The 21,005-nt window shown below is 37.0% G+C and overlaps 1 protein-coding gene across 5 annotated transcripts in view; it reads left to right on the plus strand.

Annotated features, from left to right (window-relative positions):
* The window catches only part of GOLGA4 (golgin A4), a 69,371-nt gene extending 48,957 nt beyond the window's left edge, over positions 1-20,414 (plus strand). For 4 of the 5 annotated variants that reach the window (XM_082479343.1, XM_082479345.1, XM_082479346.1 and 1 more), the window contains 10 exons: positions 220-341; positions 1,369-1,499; positions 5,509-5,622; positions 7,476-7,496; positions 7,675-7,743; positions 8,332-8,407; positions 10,724-10,827; positions 16,370-16,456; positions 17,493-17,556; positions 19,675-20,414. In XM_082479343.1, coding sequence (XP_082335469.1) covers positions 220-341; positions 1,369-1,499; positions 5,509-5,622; positions 7,476-7,496; positions 7,675-7,743; positions 8,332-8,407; positions 10,724-10,827; positions 16,370-16,456; positions 17,493-17,522 — 754 coding nt within the window. In that variant the 3' untranslated portion in view covers positions 17,523-17,556; positions 19,675-20,414. The remainder of the gene's footprint in view (positions 1-219; positions 342-1,368; positions 1,500-5,508; positions 5,623-7,475; positions 7,497-7,674; positions 7,744-8,331; positions 8,408-10,723; positions 10,828-16,369; positions 16,457-17,492; positions 17,557-19,674) is intronic. The other variant, XM_082479344.1, reaches the window with a different exon arrangement.
* Positions 20,415-21,005: the final 591 nt, after the last annotated feature.

Raw genomic sequence — 21,005 nt, forward strand, 5'->3', positions numbered from 1 at the left:
GGGTTGTTTTTTAAATGAAACACCTATGCCTTCTGGGTTAATTCTATAGAAGAGGAACAAAAAGCCTCCCTGAATCCCACAGAATTCATATAATTCAAACCCATCCCATTCTGAAATAGTTTTGAAGAAATTTCTAGATCTCCTCCCTTGCTAAACTGTTCTCACGCTCTCTTTAAACATTTTGTTTCCTCACTGTATTTTTTTGACACTTTTGTACAGGTGTGAACAAGAAGACATTGAGTTAAAGCACAACTCCACTTTAAAGCAGTTAATGAGAGAGTTCAATACTCAGCTCGCTCAAAAAGATAGAGAATTGGAAACAGCAGTAAAAGAGACGATCAGTAAGTGAAATGCTAATATAATGGTAATCAGTAAACGAGCCAGAAAACCAGATCTTCAGGTGTTTTCAGGAAGGGGTTTTACCTGCGACTCTGATAAAGACAGCATGTGTTTTATGACTGCCTAGAGAACTTGGGGAAAGAACTTCTCTCGCTCAGGAAATAATATATTAATGTTAATTGTAGCAGAATTAGGAAAATGCATGTATAGCTGTTCTTCGTTACCCTGCAGGATGACCCTTTGATCTAGCATTCTCTCTGTTTGCATCTGTCATGGCGAGAGTTACCTCTTGATAACTATAGGTACTAAAAAAAAAAAAAAAAGAGAATATGGTTTTAGAGGTGAAAGCACATGGGTAAGTTTTCATTGTCGTACTACTTAGGCTTCAGCAATACAAACCTTTGACACTTCATTGTTAAACATATGGCACTGAAGGGTCCCTTTTAGAAATACTTGGATCCATCTGGGAATCAGAATTGCATTCTTTCCTGCATCTTACAGACTTCATTCACTGTAACCATTAATAGGTACCAACTGGATATGATGTCTGGTTATAACTGGAGCACACCTATTTCATCTTCACTTCTCTGTCTGTCTTTTGCCACCATAGTGTAAGTTGGAGGTTGGAGAAGTGAGCAGAAAGCATATTTTGACTCCACAATTACTGGAAGTACCCCTACAAGTGAGGAATTTCTGATGATTTGCAGGTGTTTCCATCGCTTCTCTAGATAGAATAGGAGATAGAACTCATTGATAAATACTGGTTGTGATCTTAGCTTTTAGAGAAAAGTTCCAGCAGTTAGAAAAAATTGCTCTGTATACCAAACTGCAGACAGCAAACTTCATACGTGTTAGGATCAAGTGACATAATTATCACTGACTGTGAAAAATTAATTTTCTTGACAATTTTCCTTATAGATGCCTTCCACAGTTGTCTTTAAGCTTTAACTTTTTTATGTTGTGACATAATTTAACAAAATAAATATGTTTGGGTTTTTTTATATCACCTGACTATTTTTTTTTTTATAGGTAAAGCCCAGGAGGTAGAAACTGAATTGATAGAAAATCATCACATAGAGACAACACAGTTACATAAAAAAATTGCTGAAAAAGATGATGATCTAAAAAGAACTGTGAAAAAATATGAAGAAATCCTTGAGGTAGCTTTTGGAAAAGTGATATGACTACATGCATTTCAAAATAACTCTCGCTTTTTTCATTGCACAACTAGACAGAAAAACTGTAATTCTTTCTAGTACAGATCTTACTGCTTGAATTACACTTGATATGTGTGGCGGCCTAGCATCCAATTAAATGTTTGTTTCTGTGTTTTATGAACATGAGAGAACACCAAAAATTAAGCCCCAGCTCTGATCGTTCTGTAGAAATTATACAGATAGTTCCTTATGTCCCTGAGCAGTTTGTGTTCCAGATTGAAATGAGGAAAGTGATTGAGTTTAAATTTAAGCTTTACTAGAGTTGTGGTGGTGTTTGGGGTTTTTGTTTTTGTTTTATTTTTTTAAGGATTTAAATACAGTGTTTGAGTCAGCCTCACTCTCTAGCAGCTTCCTCTGATGCTACGTCCAGGTTGGCACCATAGCCCCTAAAGTAAGGTTCTATGCAGGGTGCAGTCTATTTGCATAGCTTTTATGCCAGTAAAGCTTTCATTTTTACTTGTGAACTGTTTCTCTGCATGATATTTGTAGACAGACACAGTTTTGCTCCAGTAACGTTTTGACCAGAAGTTAGCAGCCAGTCTAAAGATACTTTGCCATCCAAGGACGTCCCAGCCACACGTGTATGGCAACAAAAGATTGAATGGTTTTCAGTGCTAGACTTTACGTCGTACTGGGGTGCAGGCTTTAATTTTGCTAATCTGAGTCCTGTTTGCACAAATAATTTAGAAAGAAAGAATATCCCTTGAATAGAGCCAGTAGTAATAAATGTAAGTGAACTTCTGTTTGTTTATGCTCAGTTACCAGCCCAAAGAGCTATGTACTGAGCATGACTGAGTGTTTAATACTAAAAATTTCAATCTTGTAGGCAGGTTGGTGTGTTCCACTCTGATTTTTGAACTTCAAGCAAGTTGGATGGAGATGGCAGGTTTTTAAATTTAGAGTCACTTTCTTTTGTTTCCTAATTTAGAAAAATTGCGTGATAGAAAACCGTTGAGGCTTATTTTTTTGTACTGGAGGTCTAAACCCTGCATTTCTGTAGGATTTATATTTCTCTTACCTCAATGTGCAGTGTGTTGCCATTCAGGTCCTTACTTTACAAGCCCAAAGAGGTCTGTGATTTGAAGTCATGAAGATGTAATTCCTCTCTGTTTTCTGATGCATTCAGTCTGTATGTTTGTCAGAAACATGCATGCTGTACTCGGTGTATGATCTTGAAGTTTTAGGCTAATTTGACTTCTGTGCAATTGGAGGACATAACAGGTATTATTTGTACCTCATTGATGATGACAACAACAGTTGCCTGGAACTGCAATAAGCTACAGATTGATATTTTAAATATCAGAGTACATGTTTCATTTTTTAGGTAGTGGCATGTGTGTAAGTGTTTGTTTCTGTTATTTTGGGGAAGGAACAAAAGGTTAGAGTATTTGTTACCTTTTCCCCTGAAAAAGTATTGCAGACTTCTTAAAAGTTAAGAAGTATTTATGTTAAAATGAGTGTGTGTCATATTCATTGAGATCTCTGATAGAAATAGGAACATATGTGTCAGCAGATGTATAGGTTTTCTCAATTTAGCCTAAAGTTAGCAGTTATTACCCCACTTATACCTGACTTGGCTCGTGACAGGTTTGGGAAATTTCACATCAAGATATTTATGCAAAGATGTTTTTCATAAATGGTAAGAAGATGAAGCAAAAATAATGCCAATTTCAAGAGTGAATTTTGCTCATATAACTTTGTAACTCGTTGTTGCATTTTAAACATGGTTAATGACGCTAAAAATTAGTCTAACTTGATTTGAGTATATACCCTTAAAGACCAGCAGGAATCATTCAGTCTGTTAAACTTAATATGATTTATTTGTGAAGTGCTCTCCTGGTACTTCTCTTGCTTTATCTAGTGTTGTTTAGCTTTCCTAAAAACTTTTATCACATAAGATTTCATTAAAGTCTCCCTAATTAAAGGACTTGTAAATCAGCATAGCCTGTAATTTGAGGCCTAAGTCTTTTTTTCCTTAACTGAAGTATATAATTAGAGAAAAATTGAATGTTTTGCTCCAGTAGCTTGATTTAAGCTTATCTATGAGGTAAAAATAAAATACCTGACTTCAAGTGTATATTCTTTCATTTGTTGCAATGCCGCCTATGTGTATACAGAATAGGCCTTGCGGTTAAGATTTAGGAAATTATGACTTTATTGAAGTCTTAACTTTTCAGACTATGCCAGATGCTGTATAGAACAGTAAGTTCTTATTTTAAATACAGATTCTGTAGCATGTTGGAGCCCCAGGTGATCTCTAATTATTTCAAATTTTAAATTATAATGTCTGTTCAGGGGTTTGTAAAAATACTAGTTCACAGGTAGGTCTGTCTTACAGAAGTGTCATTCATCATTTTGATTTGAATTTCTTGTCTGCATTTCAACTGCTTTCTATGACCAAGAATGATGTGCATGCAATTTTCATTTATTGCAGTGAACAGTAGTCTAGAAATTGTAAGATTTTAGATTCTTAATGTAAAAAAACCTTAACCCAAAAAAAACCCCAAACAGCCACCCCCCCACCCCCCCAAAAAAAACCCAAAACAAACCAAAACCACACCAAACAAGGGAAAATAGAAGCAACTGAGTATTCCAGGTATTGAGGGTTTTTAACTAGAGGAGTATATCCACCTATACAAGAATCTTAGAAAAGGTTAGTTGTCGATGTATATTTGAGGGCATAGAAAAATCATGGGAATGAATGAAAAATAACACTGGAGGTCATGATGTTTGAGCAAGGTTTTATTGAAGGTGGTTATTCTTAAAACTTCTAGGCCGTAACACTTGCTCAGGTACTGTGACTTCCCATTCAGTAGGTTTTTTGGGGGGGTTCCTTTGTTTCTTTTTAGCAGAAGGTTTTGGGCCAAGGTCAGGGTATTATTAGTAAGTAGGATGCAAGGAACGCATTAAAAAGTGGCCTTACAGGGAAATAATTCTTTTTTTACTTATGGCATACCATGTATCTATTACGCCTGGATCAGCTTTCTAGTTCTGTACTTACTTTTCCAGTGAATATTCTGTATCACTATAGTTTGTACTCCTGAGATTTTGAAAGGAACAAAGTTTTGATCAGCAGTTGTGTTCTTGATGACAGTTGATTCACTGTACTAATTTGATCTGAAGCGCTACTGCGTAGCGGGGCGGGCAGCTCACTGCTCTCAGTGGTTAGCATGAGTGAAACTTGAGTTTTATTTTAGTTCAGCAGTGGAGGCGTGCACTTAGGAGTACTGTTTTATAACATGGTATCTCACAGAAAGGCCAGAGGGGACACAATTTTTAAAAATACTTCTTTTTGCAAAGTGCCGTATTGGTGGATTAACTTGCTAGGACTTAGGTCATCCTATTTTTTTCTCCAATAATTGTACTCTTCATATTGTCATAAAACATACAGGAAAAGTTCATTTCTGTACCATTCTTGCCACTGCTTCTTTCCTCCACAATGCACAACCCTTGTGAACGGGAAGTCATTGTTTCTGAAAATGTGTTTAAAATTGCTTTAGGAACATCTTTGTGGGAGTGAGTGAGGAAAGGATTTAAGTCCTTGTCACTTCCAGAGTGTAGGAATTAACTCTGTATCATCATGTGTCCCCCTTCATGAGGGTCATATAAGGAAGCACAGTCTCTCCAGCCGTATACTTACTGTATTATACTCAAATGCTGTTGTAGTGCCTGATACAAATAGCTCTTTTTTTGTAATTTTCAAAAAGCTGACTGTAATCCTAATTATGTAAGCTAAATTGTAAAAGGCCTGCAAAATCTTGTTAAGCTCCTATGTTTGTTTCTTGCTCTTTTCTGTAGTCCTGTAGTATAACTAGCCTTTATACTGAATTTCAAGCATATTCTTTCCGTGTATGGCATAACTCTTGTTGATTACTTTCTCCACTGTAGTTAAGGTTTTGAGTGGTTAGATGATTAATTTTATAAGTAATTTTTATTTTCCTATGTTGTGAAGGCTCGTGAAGAAGAGATGACAGCAAAAGTTCACGAGTTGCAGGCACAGCTAGAAGACTTGCAAAAGGAATACAAACAAAGGATGGCAGAAGAGGAACATTGGAAGAGTGAAAAAGTGAGCTTGCACTAATGTTTGTGTCTTTAGGTGTGAAATGCTTAGTCTTCATAAAATTCTGTAATTTGCTCTTAATTGGATTTTATTTATACATCTGGCCTTCGCTTTCCCATACAGTTTCTTTTAGATGTTAACTTCTTCAAAAGTGAACCTCGTTAGAATCTGCAGTATTTGATACTACCTTTTTTAATGGTATGTTAAAACGTCCAGTTGTGCTGTGATTATTAGGGTAGGGGTTTTTGCCCTCTACATGTGTTTTTATGTTGATTTTACTGGAAGACCTTTACAAGGAAAGGAAATCACATTGAGTTATTTATAGTGGGGTTTTTTTGTTTGTTTTAATTCAAATTCCAAAGGGCTCTGAAATCATGCCTTGAAAATATCAATTATGGACAGAGAGGTCTTCATTGAAAGAAGACTGAGTGCATGCTTTTGCCTTTCTCAGACCACATTGTATTTTGAGGAAATATTTGAAAATATTACTACTTATTATTACACTGAGAAGAGGAAAAGTATATGAGGTGTTGAGTCACTGATGAGAATTCATATTAACCTTATTTTTAAATTTTTCATTTTGACAACAGGCAGCAGTGGGGATAGATACTAAATATATTTATTTCACACTACAAACTTATAGTGCAAATTAACTCACTGTCCTAATGTTTGCCCCTTCTGCCTTGCACTTGTTTACAACGCCCTTTATATTACTTTTATTAACTTTTTGTGGGAAATTGATGTGTGCGTTTGTCTGAAGTTGGAGTCTCCCAAGTCACAGAAGTTTGTCTTATAATACCTCCTGTGCTGCTTGATGTCAGCCTAGGCCAAACATTACACATAACACATCCACTTTGATATAAAGCGTAACTATACATTTGAACAGTATTTTTCTGACTATGATAAACAGTTGGCACGTACTAACATCCGTAAGAGTCAGTGTTGGGATGTAAAAATATCAGAAACTGCCTCGCTTCATGAGAAAATAGGTGTCTGGTCAGATGATTGAGCTCTTCAGAAGCAAAAATTGAACTTACAGGTTTGAAATCCATAGAGGAATGATTTTCCCCTATATCCAGTTTGCGGAGTGTAGGAAAACCCGCAGGTTTTATAAACCTACAGAGACGGGGAATAGCTTTCCTTTTCAACACAATCCCAGAGAGGCTCAGGAAGAAACAACCACCTCTGTGTTAAGGTTTAGGTTACCTTAAAAAAAATCATTTCACACACAAATTATTTGATGTTCAAATGATTTTAAAACGTTGAGTTATACCTGCGACTGCTAAAGCATTATTTTCCTTAGAGTTGGAACACTGAAAGAAATTTCAGCTTAGAATTGTTTCTGTACTTCATAAACATTGGTATCTTTGCGAGATGTAGAGCTCATGAAGCTCTTTAGCTGAAGCTATTTTTAGATAAATGTTCACATTTCCAAATGTAACCTGGAGAATTAAGGAAAAAGATACAATATTGTGAATAGTATTAATAGTAATTAGGATTTTCCTGGCACATGCTTCATGCTCATTCAATTATCATTCATCTCCAATATGTATTTTGTGAAGATTTGGAAATACTAGATTCTTGAAGTTATATTTATGATCATTGTCTTAAATTCTCTCATTTGACTCTGTAAATATAAGTTTTATGTACTGTCAATAGAAATAAGTTAAACTGTTTATGGGAGTACTTATTTTTGTAAGTATATGTGTGATTTGGTCATTTCAATTTTTATCATCTTTAATTAACACACTGTATCACAACTACCTGTCTATATTTCTTTCTTTTTTTACCTGTGTCCAGTGCTTGATATACTTAGTATTTTTCATACCATTTAATCTAATTTGTTTTTGTTGTTCTAGGTCACAATAACAGAACTTCAGGTAAGTCTTAAATTTTGTTGGCTTTGCTCTCTAGATTATTCCATTTCACAGCAGTTTGAAAGCAGAAATACTGCCTATAAATTTTTGTGTGTTAAAAGGAGAAAGGTTTGAGGAAAAGGTACCTGTGATATATCTTCAGCAGTTTCTTGATGATTTCCATATGTGGCTGTTCTTTCAGGCGCAGCTTGCACAGAAGACAACGCTAGTTAATGATTCAAAACTGAGAGAGCAGGAGTTCAAAGAGCAGGTAAGGGTGCTGTTCGAACAAGTAAAAAGTATTCGTTTCATACTTTGTGTTTGCAGTATTAAAAGGCTTGCTCTTTTCAAGTGATGATGCAGCACATCTCCACACAGATATTATGGAAAGAATATGCCTGTAAAATAGTTTTTACTCATACCTGCTCTCGGAAGTTCTATGCACTCTTCAAAGTACTCCTCGGTCTCTGAGAATGAAAATACCACATGCTTGTGATACAGGTTAACAAAACATTTGCACAGTGAAAAATGAAAACCCTTTATGAAATTATGGATATTTTCTTTTTTTAAACTGAACCTTTTTTGATAAGTACTTTTGTCCTTTTTATGTATACTTACGTGTATAAAAATAGACACGTGTATATGTATATAAATCCATATATATACATAATATTTTCTATAGATGTATGTATGTGTAAATACACATGTACACACATTTCCTTAAGTAGTTTAGGGACAGTTTTTAATAACAAGTTTTTTAATAGAAGGAGATGATGTTTAGCTGAAAACTGTTTCAGTTATACTTATTTTAGCTGCTTGTGAATATACCATTTATCATTTTCGACTGTTTTCCACTTAGATTCATGTACTGGAAGACCGGCTGAGAAGTTATGAAAAAAATACGTACGTCACATCAGTTGGAACACCGTACAGAGGTGAGTATGCAGTTCTTATCACAGAGTTTTTCGTTTCTTTGACAGAGATGCTTTGGTTTAGACAATTTATTAAAACATCAGTCTTTTTAAAAACACTCGTATATTATTTTTATGACAGCTTATCCTTGTTATATCTTGTCTGTTATAATAGAGCTGGGATGTCATTTCAGATGAGCAAATCACACAGCATTTTGTTTGATGTTTGTTTTTATGTCATACAGTTAAAAGAGCTCTATATCAGAGTTCTTAAGCTTTCTGTGTCCCCTGGGGAGTGGCATAGGCAATGGAACTCAAAAGTGGGTGAGGAGGAATTACTTATTTGTCTTGGCTAATTAGATACATATTTTATGACTCTTTAAAATCCTTAACAATGCAAACTTTATGGATCTTTCTTGTGTTACATATCTGGGCATTTACTCTTCTTGTGATTAGAGTTCCTTTGCAAGATCTCCTGCTCTGACACAGAAATAAATAAAATAAAATACTGTTTCCACTTTTAACTGTTGTGATATGTGTCCTTGAAAGTGTTTTTGGAGCTGAAAAAGCCCTGGTGTTTCAGGCAAGTAACAGTCTCCTCATTATTCAACTCATGGTGAGAACAGGGAATAGAACATAACAGTTCTGCTACATTATGCCTAGAGTTACGCATGACCAGCTCTGACCTATGCCTGAGCGCTCCATGCAGGAGAGCAACTCTCTGCAGTGCAGGTCCCAGGCCCATCCAGAAGTCAGGGGCGGAGACGGGAGACCTACAGCATCCCTCAGGCAGAGACTGAAGGCCCCAGGCCAAGCTGAGACACCTGCCCTTGGCAGGAGATATGGGTGGGGGTCCCAGGGGAGGCTGGTCCCAGACATTGAGGCCTATGAGCACCCCCAGGACCATGACAGCAGTAGACTTGCACTGCTCGTACGATCTCCTTCTGACACTGATGATTGGCCACTTTGAGACTGAGTATTGGGTCAGATGGACCTTCTCTCAGAGGGAGTGCTGCTCTTCTCAGAATCTTTTGTTTTAGCATGTTTTTTTCACAGGCAACAGATCAGGCGTTTTTAAAAACGAGTACAAGGACCAAAAAAAATTCCACAGGGAAACGAACAGGTATTGCTCACCTCCAAAAGATTTGCAGCCATTTAGTTGAGAAGCACGTTCTGCTTCAGACTGAGGGCTTGGTCTTTGAGCCTCACTAGTGTTAGATATGTGGGGTTTTGCCATCCTGTGGAAACCCAGCTCAACTGGATGAACACAGACTTTCAAGAACCGCACTTCACACATGCTTTTTGCAGATTGTTCAGGTGGACCATCTTGAGACGATGCACAGCTCTTATGCCCATCAGAAGGTACATTGCCTCCTTCCCACAAGGTGACAGAGCCAGTGCCTAGGCTAGGACAGGTCATGGGTATTCAATGCCTTCTGCTAGTGCGGGGCTGAGAAGAAGTGGCATCAAAGATTTCCTCAGCATGTACTGGTAGGGAAAGGAGGAGGTGGGAAGAAGAATAGAATAGCACAACATAGTTCAGCTGGAAGGGACATACAACAACCATCTAGTCTAACTGCCTGGCCACTCCAGGGCTGACCAAAACTTAGAGCCTGGTATTAAGGGCATTGTCCAAATGCCTCTTAAACACTGTCAGGCTTGGAACATCAACCACCTCTCCAGGAAGCCTGTTCCAGGGTTTGACCACCCTCTTGGTGAAGAAATGTTTCTTCATGTCAAGTCCAAACCTCCTCTGACAGACGCAGCTTTGAGCCATTGCCCACATGTCCTGGCACTGGATCCCAAAGAGAAGAGAGCAGCACCTCCCTCTCCCCTTCCCATCTTCAGGAAGCTGTAGAGAGCAGCCAGGTCACCCTTCAGCCTCCTTCTCTTTGAACTAGACAAACCCTGTGTCCTCAGCCACTCCTCAGAGGACATGCCTTCCAGCCCCTTCACCGGCTTTGGTGCCCTCCTTCAGATGTGTTCAAGGACCTTAACATCCTTTTTAAAGGGTACGGCCCAGAACTGCACACAGTACTCAAGGTGAGGCCACACCAGTGCTAAATACAACAGGGTAATCACCTCTTTTGACCAGCTGGTTATGCTGTGTTTGATGCACACCAGGGTGCATTTTGCTGCCTTGGCTGCCAGGGCACACTGCTAACTTCTGTTGAGCCTCCTGTCAACCAGCATCTCCAGACCCTTTTCTGTGTCTGCCGTTAACTCTGTCCCAGGTGCAGAATCCAGCATTTGTTCTTACTCAATTTCATACCATTGGTGAAACGTAGATTCGTGTGAGTGACTCTCAGTATACATGTTCTCTTATTTTTGTTTACACAGATGGAAACCTTCATCATACTGACGTTTCCCTCTTTGGGGAGCCTACTGAGTTTGAATACTTGAGAAAAGTGCTCTTTGAATATATGATGGGTCGTGAGACAAAGGTATGGAAAGTTGTGTATGGTGACATGTGATTCCTGTTAGAATACAGTTTAACAACCTTGCTGTATAGATGTGAAGTATCATGTGTTTGTGAGTCATTACTTGCTGTTTATTACTGACAGAGGATTCGATAGGTGTTCACTCCCCCTCCCCTCCAAGAGGCATGATCCATACCTTAAAAACTTTGTCAGCATGTCAGCGTGACTGGTGGGGGAAAGGGGTTTGTCACATCTCTCACCAATGTATCTATGAAGACAAAAACCTTTACAAAAACCTTTACAGGTAGATAAGACTTTTATAGCAAAAGTCCTGTTGTTGGTCAAGCTTAATGTATTGTGAAAGCTGGTATGTGTAATATTAGCAAAAGTGCTCTTTTGACACAAACATAAGTGACCGTTGGATTAAATAATAGTTTGTCAGAAGCTCTGAAGATGGTGAAATATCTTTTGCTTAAAGATGTTTTACAGGGCTCCCAAATCTGTATACCTTTCCTAGATAGTATTTGTTTACTCTTAAAAATAGTGAAAAGCTGCACAGTATGCTTCTTGTATGCTGCAAGCTTGTGAAATCATTCCTAAGTTGGAATTCTATTAGCTTGTAGCAATACTGATGCTTAGAGATTGACTATGTTCAAAGAGGTATGTCATAACACAAAAACTTTCTTGGATGATGAATGCTATGTGGATGAATTTTTTCTAATTTTTTTTTTTTTTTTTACTTCTCCCTGGAGTTCTTCCATTCTTTGTTGCCCTGCTTTCAACTTGGACTACTATTAAGCAGGGAGGTTTTATGTAGGTTTCTATATTAATTAGCTTTGTTTTCATTGTGCTCTGTGCAGGACATCTTGTTCTTATGGGATTCCTCTTTCTCTTTTTAGCCCATTTTTCACTTTGATATTAATTCCTTTTTTATTAAAAATACAAATCTCTGATCCAAAAAACCCAGAATCACTAGTTACCTTCTGTTCACAAGCCGGTGGCTCGTTGGATAGCTCTCCTACTTTAATAACAAACAACTGAAATCATTAAAACAAAATAAGTACATTACTGGATTTTATGATGTTGAATTGTGAGGGACTTAGACAAGCAAAAATGCCAAAAAATTCAGCAATGTTTCAGCTTCAAACAAATCTGCAGATGACTATTGCAGTAGCTGATGCACATAGCAAATTTGCATTCAAGAAAACCTAATTTGAAATATCTTTTTCACTGATTAAGGTAGTTTCTTACTCATCTTCAAAACATTACTATAAGTGCCTCAAAACTTTTTGGGTTCCCAAGTTGTGAGGGTGGTTGGTTTTTTTTTTTTTCCCTTTTTAACAGAAAACAGAAAATGTTGATTTCTTCAATAACAGCAACAACCACCAGTGCTAAAGTAAATTGACTTTAGGTCTCTCTTCTGTCTTTCTTTCACTTGCTTTGATTAAAAGCTCTGTGAATAAATATATGTAATAAATTCATGCATGCATTTATATGTATGTATGCATTTGTAGACATATGTATGTATTTATTTGCCTGGGAGATTACATTGTATTTAACCAGAAGATGCCATTACAACATTGCCTGCACACTGGCTCCAAAAAAAAAAAAAAAAAAAAAATAAAATTAATATTGGGAGGAGAAAAAAAATAAATTGAAAAAGATAGACATCTGGTTCCTACAATAACTTGACAAGGCATTGTTTGAAAGTTGGTATGATTGAATGGGGAAGTGTACTTAAACAAACAACCAGCAGAAATAACTTTCAAAACACTTCAATCTTTAGCTATGGGAAGTTAGATGGAGATAGGTAAGGGAGAGTGACAGAGTTCTTAAAATTGAATGTGATTGTATTCCTCTAGTGTGTGCTCATACTAATTTGATTACCTCTTAGCATTTTTTAATTGAGGGTAAATGTTCTGATGTATTGCAGGAAGAGAAGAATTTCTGGTATTGTCTAGACCTCTGTTATTAGCTGATCAAGATTGTAGCTGTACTGGCATTTACTAATGGAAGATTAAAACGGAATGAAGGGTGGTGTTTTTACTAATTTAAATATGAAGACACTTTGGTCTCTTCACTTTTTCTTCAAAAAGTACTTTCAAGCTGATTTCATCTGCTGGTTTTCTTTCAACCATTAGATGTGTTGCTGGAAGACACTGAGCTTAGTGTCTGCTCTTGTAGGGATTGTATCATATAATCTTAAGTTTACTGAACTATGTCTTGAAAACTGGTTTCATCCTGCTACACTGACTGGAAAACCATGAGCAATGACAATGTGATTGATAAAATCTTACTAACACACTTGGACTGTGTATTAAAGTATTAACGTGTGCTTCTTTCCCTCAACACAGTTCTTGAGTTAAAAGATATGTATTGAGATTTACCTCCCCGGCACAGACATGCCTTTCTCTCAGTTTTTATTCTGCTGGACCAGACGAGGCGAATTTTTTATTATAAGACCGTTCCAGTGGCCTTTCTCTGTGCAGGGTCTCCTTTTATGGTTCAAATATGTATGCCATGTCTTGGAGGTGGTTCAGCAGTGGAATTGGTGATCTCTATAGGCATTATTTCCCCTTTATTGAAAGGAATTTAAGAGAATCTGTGCAAACTATCTAGGGTGGATTGCCATTTATGCAGCCTGGTAAATGATCCTGGAATCCTATTAAAGTAGAGACATTAATGAATGCATCAGTTGTATTACAGTGCTGGTTGAGCAACTAAGATGATTAAGGGATTGGAGCATCTGCCTTATGAGGAAAGGCTGAGAGAGCTGGGACTCTTGAGCCTGGAGAAGAGAAGGCTGAGGGGAGACCTTATTATGGTGTACAAGTATCTCAAGGGTGGGTTGAAGGAGGATGGAGCCAGGCTCTTTTCAGTGGTTCCTAGTGACAGGACAAGGGGCAATGGGCACAAATTGGAGCATAGGAAGTTCTGTTCAAATACACGGAAAAACTTCTTTACGGTGAGGGTGACAGAGCACTGGCACAGGCTGCCCAGAGAGGTTGTGGAGTTCCCTTCTCTGGAGATTTTAAAGACCTGCCTGGATGCAGTCCTGAGTAATGTGTTCTGGGCAATCCTGCTTTAGCAGGGGAGTTGGACTAGATGATCTCTAGAGGTCCCTTCCAACTCTGAAGATTCCGTGATTCCATGAGGGTTGATAGTGGCTCAGTATCTAAGAGTTGGGAATTATGGTCATAACGTGTAACTGGTAACCAAACACATTCTTAGTAAACTGCACATGTCTTTGCTGGGAGATTTTACTGTCTTGCCCTCCAGTCCAACTTTATTTTTTGCCTTGCCCTGGGCAGGGTATATGACATGAGATTGCCATCTTTTTCTAAGCATGCACCTTGTTCAGAATATCTGAACCTGGAAATACATGGCATAAACCACTATGTCAAATAAAACAATATTTTCTACAGACACATGAACAGTAGCACTGTCGAGCTATACAGCACACTAAATCTTAAGCCTTGCAGAAATCCTAGATACTCTACTTGTAACTTCATTATGCTGTTTGGAATCTGTTCTGAGTCCAGAAAATCAATCCAAGGGTGTATGTTTGTAATAAATGTTTGTGTTAATGTTGACTAGGGACAGGGAGGAATACGTATGCGTCGGAGATAGTAAATTTATGCAGGTATTTTTCTGGCACTGCTACATGCTCTTGTGCATTGCAGAAACACAAGGCATATTTCTGTAAAACGTTGATTTTGAAGGTTCTGCCTTTGACCAGCAGCTCTTGAATTATAGAGGGCCTGATAGATATCATTGTAAAAGTATTATTTTCAGAGATGGAATAGCAGAATATGTCAGCCTCATAGCAAGAAATCATAGAATGGTTTAGGTTGGAAAGGACCTTGAAGATCATTGAATGGGATGGGAATGCAAATGGGAATGCAAACTATCATCTCTTATAGCAGAACTAGCCATTACGTTTGGGAAAGCTCAGGGCCTTTCTATAGGTTGATAAAGAGTCACACACACAGGAACACGTCTGTGTGCTCCCAAACTTGAAGAGTTATTAGGGTTTTTTTATAGTAGAGACTGTTAAAGGGGTAAGGTAAGACTATGTTAAACATACTATCCTAAATTCTGCAATCCCTGTAACTTTGTTTCATAAGTATGCAACTGTGAGTAGTGTTGAATAATTCTGCTTCAAAATCTCCCTCGTGGCCTCAAAAACTTGGAGATGATTTCAAGTTATTGCTAGTGATAAATTACAAAATGGATGTTTTCAGGAAAGAAGGTTTTAGATAGCCTCTATTTAAGTTGGCACGTAAGTATTCATGCTTTTATGGAGTATTTGCAGTGTTGGTAGATTTTTTTCTTTAATATTTGCATGCCATTGTGTCCTGCAGAAAATTGTTAGGAGGGGGCTTTCTTTATAGCTCTGTTACAAAGAGTTTGAATAGATTGTAAGCTCGACGCTTTCTAATCTTTTAGTCCTAAATAATTGTGATGAGGATTTTGGCAAAATAAATCAGATAAGTGTTATGTTTGGGGCACTGAGCACATTCCTTTGTGTATCTGGGAACTGCAGTAGAGGCGCACACTCTTCTTAATTATGGGAACTACTAATATGTTAAAATTAAGCTTTTTGAGCTGAAAGGATTCAACAGGGCTTGGTTTGTTTTGCTTTCTTTTCATTTTTATCCCTAGTTAAGTTATATACTGGAACGATTGTTGCAAATTAGGGCTTTACCTTTCACTTCTAGCTGCACTCATTTTTGTCCTGCAACTGCTTTCTTGCTACGACGTCCCTCTTCATTCTGTATGTGAGACTGGTAATAAACAGTAGACAGTCTGAGCAGTAATCTTATCTCATCCACATTCTTTAAGAGCAGCAGTTATTGCTTTTGTAGCAATCACCTTCTGTTTGAGCTGCACTGCAGCTCTTACTTTGACCTTTCTTTTAAAAGTCACCTGAACCTTGTTTTGTGCCTTTTGGAGTTTTTTATTCCCGCTCATTTGTTTATAAAATGGAAATAATCATTGCCTATTTTGCACAAAGCTTTGATAGTCTTACATCTTCCATCTGAGGATATTTAAATGATTTGCTATTTAAATGTGGGGTTACTGTATATTCGCTAAAAATATTTACACAACTTGAGTTCCACATCTGACATGTGGATTTGCTTTCCCAGTGTTTCATTTCTTTACAGAATATTTGGATGATGTGAACATAGTTGAATCCATAAGGACTCTCTCAGGTGCCACACACCTGAAATGTGCTTTTCAGAAAGGCCATGTTAGGATCAAATGTGGTAGGAGTAGTATTTGTAACAGTACGCTGTCTTCATAATGGACTCTATTTGACCATAGATACCATAGATCTTACCTCGAATTACAGTAGCTGCAGTTTGTGACAATGTGAAATGAAGATTCTTCATGGTTTTCATATGATTCACGTAACATGTCATACATATATGATGTTTCACTATGTTTTCCATTGATACTACTAAAAATAGCATCCAGTATTCTTAAGTGAAACGCATTTCAAAATGTTAAAAAGCATTTTAGTGCATATTAAATTAGTTATAGATGACCTGTGTCTTTTTAGACAATGGCCAAGGTTATAACAACAGTGCTGAAGTTCCCAGCAGATCAGACTCAGAAGATACTAGAACGAGAAGATGCTCGACCATTGGTAAGTTATATAAGTAATCAAGTTTATGCAAGAGGTTAGGTTGCAAGAATAAGGAATTCAAAACTTCCTTTTAAATCTCCTTTTTCACTGTGTCCGCATTCAAGAAAACTCCTTTTCTCCCTCCTTCCCTCTTCTTCAGTGGAATGTCAAATTCCAGCAGTAGGTTTGAGCTTATAGCAAAAGTGAGGAGAAAAAAAAAAAAAAAGCAAGCATACTGTTTTAACTAGTATTTTCTCCTCATTGGTTAAACTGTATTTCTGATAGCTACAGGTATAATAGAACAAAGCAAGTTCAGTCATGACTGCTGTTCTGCAGATTAATTTTCTAATCAAAAAAGTAATCTGACAGAAAATTCATGTTTCTTAAATTCAGAAGTTTCTGTGGAGCCATACCAGTTTTCATGGAAAATATGCCAAGAGAGATTTTTCAGCCCTGGGGTAAAACTTCTGACACAAAAAAAACCCAAAAGGACTAAAAAGTTGGAGGGGTCTTCATAAATTATTCTGTCAAGAAATATGCTTGGTTTTTTGTATTTTATTTGTTGACATTTACTAACATGGCAGTAGTGTTTCTCCATACTTAATGTTGAGTCATGTTGGTATTTGAAAATATTCAGTATTTAGAGCTCAGGAGCAATAATGTTCTGAGCTACAACGATGTGCATTTGTAGCATATAGCTTGGTTGTTTCTGTATGTTAGTTTATGGCCAAACATCTATAACTAATTTAAATGTGTACATTGTTTATTAACTGTGCTGCTGAAAAGAACAAGTGTGTGTAGTACTGAGTATCTGTGAGTAATTATTTACCCTCTTAGTGGTTGTATAATTAACAAATTTCTGAGAACTTTTACCAAAGTCCTTGGTGAATAAACACATGCTAGATCAATGTATCTTCTTAACTAATCTAGCTTTTATTATGTAGTTATTGTCACCTAACTGCAGTAATCTCATCTGTAAGCAGTAGATGTCCACAAAGTTCTTATCTACACTATTAACAAAGTAGTCCAATAAGATGTTTTCTTCCTGGCTTTGTAGTTTGCCTCACCTCGCAGTGGTATCTTCTGAATATCCCATCAGTCTGTGCTTAGTTAGCATGTGGGTGAGTGAAGCCTAATACATACTTCTTCTATTTAAAGATGAAACCTGTGGTATGAGATTAATCATTCTTCTGCTTTTTTTTTTTTTCTTGCTTGCTTTTGTTTGTTAAAAAATTCAAATTTTTTGTTCTACGTGTGTATGATAAACTTTGTTCTACTCTTAATCATGTTTTGCTTTACAAAGCCAATTTTGAAAATGGTAAATATTGATTCCAAACCAATCTTTTTGAGTTACAAGGATAACTTGAAATGTTGATCGAGCTACAGAAATCTCAGTTGTAGAAAAAAGCAAATCAGATTTTAAATCAATTAATATGTAATATCAAATTTTATTACACTAGACTTTGTTTTGTCTTTATTAACTTTCTGACCTCCTCTTTTGAATAAGCAAGAAAGTCAGATTTATGGGAGATACATACTGTACTGCTTGAAATTAATTACTATGTCTTATAAATTTGAGAATGGATTATTTTAGAAAAGATTGAAATATTCTCTGTAAAGAAATTAGGATATGATTGCATTTAAACATCAGTACCTTTCTGAATTAGAGCTTTGGCTTGGTATCAAGAGAAGCTAGAGCTGAGAGATTAGGGAGAACAATTTGGGGAGCTTTATGCTCTCAGTTTGTTGTGTTTATTTTCAGGTTTTATTAAGATACGTTCATTATGAATCTGCAATACTAATTGTAGCATTACAGAAAAGCAGCAGCTGATTTACGCCGAAAGGTGCAGGTTTCATGAGACTAGCCGAGCTAAACAAGCAACACACAAGCGATAGCGGTTGAGAGAGGAGTAGGATATGGAAGTACACTGGTAAAACTTTTTCTGCACCACCTGGTAAGATTACAATTTGAGTCATGAGTGGCGTCTGATATTTAATAAACTCTTCAGGTGGATACGGTCAGCCCAACTTTCCTTTTCCTCCTTTGCAACTGAAAAGCTTTGCACAGTTGCCAGGAATTGATTCAGTGCACGTGAAGCAATTGCTGTCGGTGGGCTGAAATGCAGCAGTTGGCCTGCGCCGCCACCTCCGGGGCAAAACGGATTAACTTAGGCTGTTTCCATTGCCAGTTATCACAATGCAGTTGCCAGGCTATCTTCCTCTCTTGCAGTCATGCAAATACGGCCTTCAACACAAAAAATAATACCGGTTTCAAAGGCAAAAATCTGTTCATCTTAGGGAATAGTCACAGTTTCCACTTTGTTTTTTGTTCTTTTAAACCTTTGAATACAATAGCGGATCCACTTTATTGCGGTCAAAACACAATAGAATTTGGACTGTTTGCCTCCCAGCCTTGATCACTTCTTGACAAAATCAGCAACTGTTTTTTTTTCTAGTCCTCTTGGAAAGAATTGAGTTGTTGGTAATGATAGGACAAAGCTATTTACAACATTATTGCAGAAAGTATGTTTGAAACTTAAGTTCTTGTTATGCTGGCTGTAATACCCGTGTAAAAAGTTCAGGCGTTCTCTGCCGCATTTGAAGCATATCACAGAAGGGCTTGATTTTTGACCTTAATGTCAGCAATTATCTGTTATACTTTCATAACTTGAGCTAATATGTATAGGAACTGTTCAGACCTCATTATTGGATTGTAGTTTCTCACTTTCTCTCACGTATTTTTGTGACTTATGTCAGGAGATTGCCAGCAAATGGGATAGTATTCTTGCATGTATAAAACTTAGAAATTAAGATGATGATGACTTCATTGTTAAAACAATAAATATTTTCCTGGTAGAGGAGGTTTTTTGCTAGCCCCAGAATTTTACTTCAGCATTTCAATTTTCATGACAGGCCTTGTGCAGAGAGGACAACTTTGGTTTTCATTGGATTAAGATGCAACGATGTGGTAGACTTCCTATTTCCAGTGAGAATTCTGACTGCTTTGCTACAGATTATTTTGTTTTTATCGCAGTTTCTCAACTGTTTTGCAGATACTGGAATGGAATTACTTGCTGAAAATCAGTTAATAATTTGGCAATCTGACTTACCTGAAATTCTTCCATCTCCTATTCCTATCAATAAACAACAATGACATTACTTTTTTAATAGTAAGTGCTTCTAAGTTGCTGTCAACAATGTAACATTTGTTCATTTATTCTAACTTCTCATTCTTCTAGTCATGGCTACGACCATCTTGAAGAAATTATGATGAGAATGTCTCATGACACTGCTGCTTAGAAATATGTCCATATCTCTGTTCTTGGACCTTGACAAGGGACACGAAGAAAAGCTATTATTCAAGGTCACAAATGGAACAGCACGAACCAAAACTCAGCACCACGTTTGGACCATGAATATAGTTAAAACTGCCTTGACAAGAAACGCTAATCAGGGGTTATCTGGTGATGAGTCTTTTTCCTCTTCTATTGAACACTGTCTTCTATTTTGTGTTAAAGGTTATTTTTTTAAAGGAGAGAAAAGACTTTATCCTAGGAAGGAATTGCCCACTACTGTATCTCTATACAGGCTTTACTGGGTGTTTTTTAAGAGTTGAAATAAAAGGTTTGTTTCTTCTATTTATTTTTTTATTTTTCGAATGAATTGTGCAATACATTTTTGGATGGGTAGCGGTTGAGGTGATTTTCCTGATGAACTAGGCACTCTTGATGACTACTGTCTCCGATTTGATCTTATGATTGTTTGCTAAAGATCACTTCTATATGCTTTTGCCTACAATAAATCCAAATTGCAGTACCTCATTTGTTTACTCCTAGCTTTTGTACGTATATTTTCTGGAAAAAAAAGTACGTTACTGTAAATTGTAAATAGTTAATACATAACTGTATCATATGCTGATCTGTGACTGTTGACAGCACTAACCTGACAGGAGCTGAGATGAAATAAAGTTTATTTACTGTATAAATTTGGAACTTCTTTGGTATGATTTCCCCTTTGAAAGGATCGACCAGTTTTGTTCTTACTCCTGTTCAAGACATTCTGAGCTAAGACGTTTCCAGGCCGAACTGCGTCTCATAGGAAGAGCTATTCAAGTACATTGAACTGTAAGAAGTCAGTGGAGATGTTCAGATTTTCAAAGGATCGCAACCTGTGAAACAGACACCTGGCAGGAGAATATAGCAAAGTTGGGAAGTTTGCTTGGTAAAAGTTGTAAATTATGTATTTTTATTCTTTTAAACAATGCCCGTCCTGCTCATTTTGGAACGTAAGTTTTGATCCTCTGAAGTGATACGCAAGTATGGATAAATTTGACTTGTTACCCAGCTACTTTGATACTTACATATCAATAACCATCATCTGTTCTGTGTGTGCTAGTTTGCCAAGATGGTTCGAGGTGATCAGTCCTCCGTGAATATAATTTTTAACATAGAATCATAGAATTGTTGAGGTTGGAAGGGACCTATAAGATCATCAAATCCAACTATCAACTGAACACTGCCAAGTGCACCACTAAACCATGTCCTTAAGCACCACGTCTACCCATCTTTTA

This window comes from Vanellus vanellus, assembly GCF_965231255.1.
Source record: "Vanellus vanellus genome assembly, chromosome: 2".
NCBI lineage: Eukaryota > Metazoa > Chordata > Aves > Charadriiformes > Charadriidae > Vanellus > Vanellus vanellus.